The sequence below is a fragment of the Oryzias melastigma genome, linkage group LG5, assembly GCF_002922805.2.
Source record: "Oryzias melastigma strain HK-1 linkage group LG5, ASM292280v2, whole genome shotgun sequence".
NCBI classification, from domain to species: domain Eukaryota; kingdom Metazoa; phylum Chordata; class Actinopteri; order Beloniformes; family Adrianichthyidae; genus Oryzias; species Oryzias melastigma.
In genome coordinates, this window is record NC_050516.1 from 1,362,293 (window position 1) to 1,371,210 (window position 8,918).

Consider the following 8,918-nt stretch of genomic DNA (forward strand, 5'->3'; position numbering starts at 1 on the left):
AAAAAAACGACGTTTTGGCTTTAAAAAGGCAAAAGAAAGTCATCAAAAAAAAACATGTTTAAATGTAATATTTGAATAAACCATCCACATTTTCACCATCAGACCACAGTTGTGTCATAAATAAACGTGAAATATTCGTATTTATTCAATTTTCCCTTCATGAAATTGGTGACGTGTTTAGAAAAGCTAAAGAAAAGTAGTGAGCATCTTGTACAAATTACCTTTAAAGTCCAGCGCACTATATAGTCCCGCACTATAGAGTTTTTTAGTAGTTAGGGGGGGGGAATTCGGAGACAACCAAAGTGTTGCTGACTTAACCCTAAGGCTACACCAGGCAGGAAGAAAAGGTTGCGTTTTGGCTATCAGAAAAGGCAAGTGAAAGATGTAAAACATTTCCATGGAATAAAATGTTGTAAAGAATGGTGTTTTGGGTGTCAAAAACACTGTTTATTACATGGAGGGATGCCGAGCTCCCCCCGGAAGGGTTACCTGCGTCGCGCTGTACTGCGGGGGTGAAGTGCTTTTCTTCACGTGGGTGTGCGCTAAAGCACAGAAGTTTACATTTAGATGTAAGTAGAAACTTTTTGGAAAGTTATAAAACTGATGTTATGCAATTCCAAGCGCTGGCTGCTCTGCGTTAACTTAGCTTACTGGTGACTATAGTGACATCATCGAGTGGGAGTTATGTCCAAGTTTGAAGGCACTATTTTTCTATAACTCTCCGTTTTTAGGGCCAAATCTGGAGGTATGGAGAAGCCGTACAAGAATTCAGATTGGGCTAAAGAGTCCGCTGTGTGTGCCCTAGATTCTACAATTCCTGCACAAATAAAATGTAAAGCGTTTCTGAGTTAACCCCTACAGTACAGCAGCCAACAACGGGATGCCTTTGGCCTTAGCCTTTTTATTCAAATTAGTTCTGCCACTAACGATTATTTTAACAGTCAACTAATCACAGATTATTTTTTCCAATTAGTCGACTAATCGGGTCATGTGCAAACTGGATGTATACCATAATTAGCTTTAAAGAACTAAAAACTAGATATATAGCATTACCTATGATAATGCTAGAGTGAATCCTGTAAGCTGAATTTGGCCACTGGAGATGTTAGTTCCGATAGCTGAAGATGGAGAAATTGATGGCTAAAAACGCTGAAGCTGCTAGCCAGCTAAAATATTAGTTAAATGCCAAATTTGCCTAAAACAATGACAAAAAGCCTAAGTTAGTCAATATAGCTAGCATCTAGATGAAATATTAGCTAACTTCAAAATAGCCTAAAAAACCTTCATAAATGCTAAAATAGTCCAAAAGATTAGCATAAATTATAACTTTCCACTTTAATACACTCCAATTCCATATAATATAAAGTAATGACTAATCGACTATTAAATTAGTTTTCGTCTATTTTAATAGTCGATTAGTCAACTAATCGTGACATCCCTCAAATACAGTACAGTTTTAAAGCCCATATGTGACACAACAAAACAGTATTATGGATGTGTTGATTAGAACAGCGTTTTGTACACGCAGGGTTTTGTATGCTATAAAATGCTGCTTTTAACATCCATCTTAGGACAGCACAAGATGGCAAAAATGATGAACTATTTTAGAAAAGGTGTGTTAAAAATACAGTTTTTCCTGGCGATTTATGATACCTTTTGCTTGCCATAAACTTTTAACGCTTCTCCATCTTAAGGCCAGACACACGCAATCTGAGCCCAAAGCCTCACAGTTGGAGCTGCGGGACTTTTTCAGCATGCATGCACATCCTCTCCTCTCATCAAAGAGCACAACTGATCTATGACCCCAACGGCCGCCCCCCCAAATACATTCATCTGCTCTCCTGAGGGGGCGCTGCTGGGGGCCCGGGACAAAAAAGAGGAGCAGGGAGGCTTCAACAATTCAAACTAAAGCAGAGGTCATTCCAAGATGCAACACAAGCCAAAAGACGTTTTTCTCATAATGCTTATTCCTCTCAGATTCAGGTGTATAAATAAACATTATTTTGGGAAAAGTTTTAGGTTAAAGCTTACTTCTTTTAATTCAAGTTTCAAATTTATTTTTATATTTATTTTTAATTCTTAATAATTTTTCAAGTTTACAATGTTTACTTTCAAGTGTAAAACTGTTCTTAAATCTCCTTTTCCCCCCCAAATTTACAATCTGATTTTTCCATTCGCTTTAAGGCAATCCTGACTTGACCCCATAAAGATAAAAAAATGGTTATCAAGTGAAAAAAGGTCAACCTGCTCTGATGGTAGTTTAACTAAACCTTAGACTCTTTTGGCGTCTGTATCCCTTCTACTCAGAACATTCCTCCTAAAATGATCCAGAAGCCTAAATAGGGTCATTCACAGAGAATTCTGCTCTGAAATGTAAAAGAAGCATCAATTCTTTAATGTTACATCAATCAACCACACATTAAATTACAATATTAAATCCATCCACAGAGCGTATGAATATTTAGGATTTTTAGTTTTCCATCTTCTCACTAGTGCTCTGTTAGACAGGATTGGACAGAGCTCAGATTACATGTTTAATCTGATAAGTACAACAGAAGAGGGGTGCTCAGTCATTCTTATACAAACATCAGGTCACTCAAAGCTGTCCAGTATCTGAGAAATCTGCTCTATTTCCAAATTGTTCAATGTTATGGCAGAAAAAGTGACGGACTTTTAGGTCAGATTGATGGCTTTCTCTTGATCCCAAACTCTTACCCAGATCAGAAACAGCTCGTCTTCTGAATCATAGTGAAGCCGTCATTGATGAAGAGCATCTGGGTGCAGACGCAGTGAAACAGCAGCTCTGCAGAGCTGGACCCTCAGAACGTCCTCTCCAGGGGGTGGGAGCAGATGTAGGCTCTGTTCTGCAGGACGTTCTGGGCGATCTTCTTGATGTTGGCATCATTGTTCTCTGGAGAGTCTGGAATAGATTTACAGGGGAATTACAGAAAGCACTCTCACTTCTGGAGTGCGAGGCTCACGTCTGCGGCAAAACAAACATCAGAAGAAGAGGGAACAGAGAGGAGCCAGGGGTGGAGGAAAACCCACAACACATGGGAGTCTTTTACAGCTGGGGCCTGCTCTCAATTACAGCTTCATGTTTGACTCACGTTTCTGCAGCTGAACCATCCAGTAGTTGTTTTTGAAATAAGCGTCGTTGCAGAAAGTGTTTGCGAGCAGCACCTGAAAGACCAACGAGGGAGCAGAGTGAAGATGGAGCCAAGGGAAAGTCTGCAGCTGCATGGCTGCAAAGACTCCCTGAAGCAGGAGAGGAGGTCAGAGGTCTGCAGGTGAGACGCTTCAGGATGGGCTGACATGCTGACTCCTCCCCGACATACAAACATGCTGCTGACTCGCAACGCTCACAGCGCAATCTAGTGTCTTCCTCACAGGACCACACAGCACCCTCTAGTGCACGTGTCACAGTCGGGGCCCGGGCCCAAATAATTCAGATCATTTTATTTTATTGTTATTAATGACCCGATGTTATCTTGCATTCATTTCTAACTTGTATAATTTTGACAAAATATATTTTAAAGAAGAGTAAAATATTGAAAGTTATTTAATATTTCAGTTGATTTATTTTTGAATAATATTATTGCCTTTTTAATATTCATAATTATGTTTCAAAAGTTACAGTTGTACATTTTTTTAAATTGGCATTCTGCAAGATTTTAGGACTATTTTGGCATGTACTAAGATGTTTTAGGCTATTTTGGAGTTTAGTTCATATTTCAGCTACATGCTAGCTGTTTTGGCTAATTTAGGCTCTTTTTTAGGGTGTTTTGGAGTTTAGATAATATTTCAGTTGAATGTTAGTAGTTGGCTAATTTAGATTTTTTTTAGTCCATTTTAATGTTTAGCTAATATTTCAGCTACATGCTAGCAGTCTTGGCTAATCTAATCTATTTTTTTTTGTTTTGTTTTTTAGGCTGTTTTGGAGTTTAGTCAATATTTCAGTTAAATGTGAGCTGTTTTGGCAAATTTAGTCTTTTTTCAGTTTAGGTATATTTTCAGCTACATGCTAGCTGTTTGGGATAAGCTATTTTTTGTTTGTTATTTAGGCTAATCTGGCATTTAGCTAATATTTTAGCTGGCTATCAGCTTCAGCATTTTCAGCTATTGGCTTCAGCATTTTTAACAATCAATTTCAGCATCAACTATCAGCACTAGCATTTTCAGCGGAAAAATTCAGCTTACAGCATTAACGTTAGAAATATCGCAGATAATGCTATGTGTTTAGTTCATAATTATGTTAACAAGTTATGATTTTTAAGTTTTAAAAATGTAGTTTTAGATTGTCCAATAAATGTTTATTGTGTTCGGGACGCGACCTACAGTGTGTTTTGGATTTTGGCCCCCTGTGCGATTGAGTTCGACACCCTGCTCTACCTCAATAATCATCTTTGAGCACACTTTTCAATTCAGTTTATTTTACAACACAGAAGTCAAATTAATTATATTTATAGTAATCCACTTAATTCCAAACAAGAACATAACAATCTAATTTATTCCAGATCATTGCACAAAGGCCAGAATGTCTAAAGTGTCGTTTAATAATACACAAGATGAATTCATTAAATAGTCACTAAGGCCCCTTGAACGATTGAGTTCGATACCCTGTCTTAAGCAGACTAAATGTGTTCCTGTCAGAATAGACAATAAGGCCAAATCCAAATTCTCTCTGTTTGGAGGGCTAAATGTAGCAGGAGGGAGAATCCGTAGGGAAGAACTCGGATAAGGTGATCTCAGAGTTTCATTGTAGAGCAGGTTTTCTGCACAATGTTGCTGATATTCACAGAGTTCTCTGAGCATGCTCAGTAGAGTTGGCTCCACTAGCTGAAAGTGCCAAACCTACTACAACTGAACTCATGTTTGATTGGCTGTTTTGATAAATAGTTCACGAGTTTATATGAAATCAGGATATAAAATAGATTGGTTTGCTCCAAACTGTGTGCATGTGCCGTGCACACCTCGTGGTCGTGGTTCCTGAGGCCGATGCTGATGGAGCGGCTGGCTCTGGACAGGACGGCGGTCATGGCGTACAGGTTGATCATCACGTCTGCAACTTTCTTTAGGATGAGCTGCTCATCCACGATGGTCTGAGAGCAAAACCGGAGGACAAAAAATGAATACAGATCAGTCATAGCTTAAAGGTTCAACAGAAAACAGTTTGGATCAACGTTACCTTTCCGTATCGGTACAGCAGACCCTCCACTGTTGATCCGAAAAGGTGGACGTTCTGCTCAAACTTCTTTGCACTTTCCTTCAAAACAAAAATCAATATTGACTGACAGCAGAGGGTGGATTGCAAGATCCCATCAGCCTGCCCCCGTACCTCCAGGCTGGGGTGCACCACACCATCCTTCCCCGTCAGACCATAGTCCGTGGAACTTCCAAAGGAGGTCTTCATTTTTTTACCCAGCATGCTCATGACCATTCCAACGTTTCCTTTCTTCATCTCCCTGCAGACAAAGACGTTCAAGCAGGGGCCACTGAATGTAAACGTGCTGCAGTTTCTGCATCCGGTAGTTAGAAGACGTACTTGATTTTCCCCGTGAGGACTTTGCCGGCGTGCTGCATCCCTGTGAGGGCCACATACATCCTCAGGATCTCATTTGTGCCCTGCAGAACAAAAATACGAGAAAAAATAGAAAACTGCAAATCCTGATGTAAACAGTGGAACCTTTGACCTTCGTTTAACAAAATGATCAGGTTCTTTATTCTCTGCAGTTATTTGGTGATTCTTGCTGATAATGTGTAAACCTGACTGCACAGACATCTTCAGCTGGGGGAAGCGGAGCGACTACAAGAAACATGGAAAACATGCAGGACAGTGTGCCGAGGACCACGGTTGGGAAACACTGAGTAAGACTATGCAGCTCCTCCTAGGTTTGATCAGTATAAAGCGAGCCCAAAAGGCTCTTTTACTGTAAAAGGTTGCCGACCCCTGAAATATGTCCTTGAAAATGTCGCAAGTTTTTTTTTTTAATTTAGGCTAAAACAGAATATTCATAATTAAAAGATCGCTGGGAACATTTCTGCAAAAGACCAAAAGATGATCAGAGTGGGGATTTAGTTTCTCCGTGCGTAAAAACTGCTATAAATGAAGCTTCAACTGGCTGAACGGTGTCGTCCCGCCTCATCCTTACCTCAAAGATGGGCAGGATGCGGCAGTCCCTGACGAAGCGCTCGTACGGGTAGTTCTTGGTGTAACCCAGACCTCCGAGGACCTGCAGAGCCTCGCTGACGCAGATCCAGCCTCCCTCTGAGCTGAACACCTGCAGAGCACAGAGACGCCATCAGGGGCGGGGCTAAAGCCTGGCACAACACACAACAGGAGTGTGCATGCATCCACCTTGACCATAGCAGCCTCCAGAGAACAATCTGGAAGTCCAGGTCTGTCCATCATTCCTGCAGTCAGGTACGCCATGCTCTCCATCACAAAGGCATTCATGGCCATCAAGGCAAACTTCTCCTGAAAAACACACAAAAACATTCAGCTTGTGTGTGTGTTGATTTATTCCAGTGAGGAGACCGGCAGCGTACCTGGATCATGCCGAACTCACTCAGGCTTTTGTTGAACTGCTTCCTGGTGGCGGCGTACTCAGAGGTCATCTCTGTGGAGAGAATGGACGGGGTTACAGAGGCCTCAAAAAGCACCACAACCTACAGAGAACATCAACTTACCAATCAGCTTCTTGATCATTCCGGCGCAGGAGCTGCCCATGCTGAACCTGCCGGAGTTCAGGATGTTCATGGCGATCTGTTCAACACAAAGCTCCCGTTAATGACAAACGCTTTCCACCGGTCAGGCTGCGGGCCGGGGCGACGTCTACCTTGAATCCTCCTCCAATCTCACCAATCACGTTCTCCACCGGCACCGGCACGTTGTCAAAGCACACCTCACAAGCTGGAAGTAGAGCCACAGCTCAGCTTCACAGACTCAACAAAAGCCGGGACTCTGACTCCGCCCCACTTACTGTTGGAGCCCCGGATGCCCAGCTTGTCCTCCGGTTTGCCGCTGGTGATGCCTCCAAAAGCCCTCTCAACGATGAAGGCTGAGATTTTATCTTTCTTCACGCCATCCACCTCCACCTCAGTGCGAGCGAACACGGTCATGATATCTGCCATCGCTCCATTTGAGATCCAGAACTGACAAAAGAGGACGCTCAACACACCTGTACACTGTGGAAGAACACACAAACTCGTGACGGACTCACCTTGGAGCCGTTGATCAGGTAATGCTTTCCGTCTTCAGACAAAGTAGCTCGAGTCTGAATGGAGGCTGCATCACTCCCACTGAAACACCAGACAAGAGTCACAATAATTACCCAAGGGCCAGATCCGGCCCCCAGGCCTAGACTTGACACGTGTTGTAGAGGAAAGATTATTAAGATATATGGCTACTCCTCTTCAAAATAAAAGCCCTGGATGTGTTCTTTTGGTGAAAATGAAAGCACAAAAATGTGTCAGACTGTTGGTAGATATTTCCATGTTCTTCTTGAGGTGAGAGCAGAAACATGAATTTCTGCTGAAGGGTCGGATGCTTGTACCTCCCAGGCTCTGTCAGGCAGAAGGCCGCCACATGTTCTCCTGATGCCAGCTTGGGTAGATACTTCTTCTTCTGAGCTTCGGTTCCCGCCAACAGGATGCCCTGAGAGCCCGGATAACAAAGTCAAAAGACGTTTCAAGCAAGAGTCCGGTACTGCTCCGCAGACTCACAGTGAGCTCAGACGTCCCATCGTTAAGACATTGGGTGAAACTGCTTCACAGCTGGACCTTTACCTTCAGTCCGATGGCTTGATGAGCAGCCAGAGTCACGGCAATGGAGCCGTCTAAGGCGATGATCTCGTTCAGACGGGCGTACGTGGTGTTGGACAACCCCAGACCACCTGAAGGCAAGGAACACAGCGACACAAAAACACCAGGAGTTTAAAGAAAATCCAGCTGTTGTACTGAGCAGGAAAAACCTGTATCTTCTACTATTCTAGTTTATGACCGCCAACAACATTTCATCTGTTTAAAGAAGGTCAAAAAAAGAATCAAGTCACTTGTAGGTTTGGGAGGGGCTGGTGCTCAGAGTGCAGGTTTTTAGAGGAATGCTTAGAAATGAATGAATGGATCTAAATACCGCTTTGGGGTTGTTTATAGTGAATAAAGAACATTATAATACATTTAAAAGGATTCTGGGGTCTGAAACCAGATGTGGCTCTTTTATCTCTTCATGGTGGCTCTATGGTTCTATTTTAGAAACAGGCTAACCTTTCTGAATAATTTTTCTTACTGTGAAATTTTAGGCTATTTAGGAGTTCAGCTTGTAATTGAGCGACGAGCAACATTTTTGGGGGGCTAATTTGGCCTCTAATGAAATTGTTTAGGCTAATTTGGAGTTTAGCAAATATTTTAGCAATATGCTAACATTTTTGGCTAATTTTCATCTACTGGAGTTTTTAGGCTAATTTAGAGTTTAGCTTTTATTTTAGCAACATGCTAACGTTTTTGGCTAATTTGTTATCTACTGGGGTTTTAGGCTAAAGTAGAATTTAGCTTCTAGTTTAGAAAGAGGCTAACTTTTCAGACTAATTTAGTTTACTGAGGAATTTTAGGCTGTTTAGGATGCTGGCTGCAGAACGCCTTGATGACTACAAAACAATGCATTGTGGGAAACTGTGTCAACACAGTTCTTGTAGTTCGATGTGAAATAACTGGCGCTAAATGAAGGACATCGGTGTATTTTTTTTACTTTTTCTGGAAGATAGTGAATCACTGATGAAAAAATAAACAAGATTTCAAACAATCTGTGGTCATATTTGTTATTGTTGCCTCTAAAACTTAACTTTAATTTAATGTTGTTTATTTATTTGGGACAGTGCACATGTAATGAATCCCGCGGCTATTTTTTTTTTTTTTTTTTT

At 41.6% G+C, this 8,918-nt stretch overlaps 1 protein-coding gene across 1 annotated transcript in view; it reads right to left on the bottom strand.

Moving 5' to 3' along the window:
* Positions 1-2,367: 2,367 nt before the first annotated feature.
* Positions 2,368-8,918, bottom strand: part of acad9 (acyl-CoA dehydrogenase family, member 9) — a 7,792-nt gene continuing 1,241 nt past the window's right edge. The window contains exons 4-18 of the mRNA XM_024270996.2: positions 7,789-7,895; positions 7,557-7,657; positions 7,224-7,302; positions 6,984-7,155; positions 6,840-6,913; positions 6,691-6,766; positions 6,550-6,620; positions 6,359-6,478; positions 6,153-6,281; positions 5,546-5,625; positions 5,339-5,465; positions 5,189-5,266; positions 4,974-5,102; positions 3,111-3,183; positions 2,368-2,920 (exon numbers count right to left, since the gene is read on the bottom strand). Coding sequence (XP_024126764.1) covers positions 2,820-2,920; positions 3,111-3,183; positions 4,974-5,102; positions 5,189-5,266; positions 5,339-5,465; positions 5,546-5,625; positions 6,153-6,281; positions 6,359-6,478; positions 6,550-6,620; positions 6,691-6,766; positions 6,840-6,913; positions 6,984-7,155; positions 7,224-7,302; positions 7,557-7,657; positions 7,789-7,895 — 1,517 coding nt within the window. The 3' untranslated portion in view covers positions 2,368-2,819. The remainder of the gene's footprint in view (positions 2,921-3,110; positions 3,184-4,973; positions 5,103-5,188; positions 5,267-5,338; positions 5,466-5,545; positions 5,626-6,152; positions 6,282-6,358; positions 6,479-6,549; positions 6,621-6,690; positions 6,767-6,839; positions 6,914-6,983; positions 7,156-7,223; positions 7,303-7,556; positions 7,658-7,788; positions 7,896-8,918) is intronic.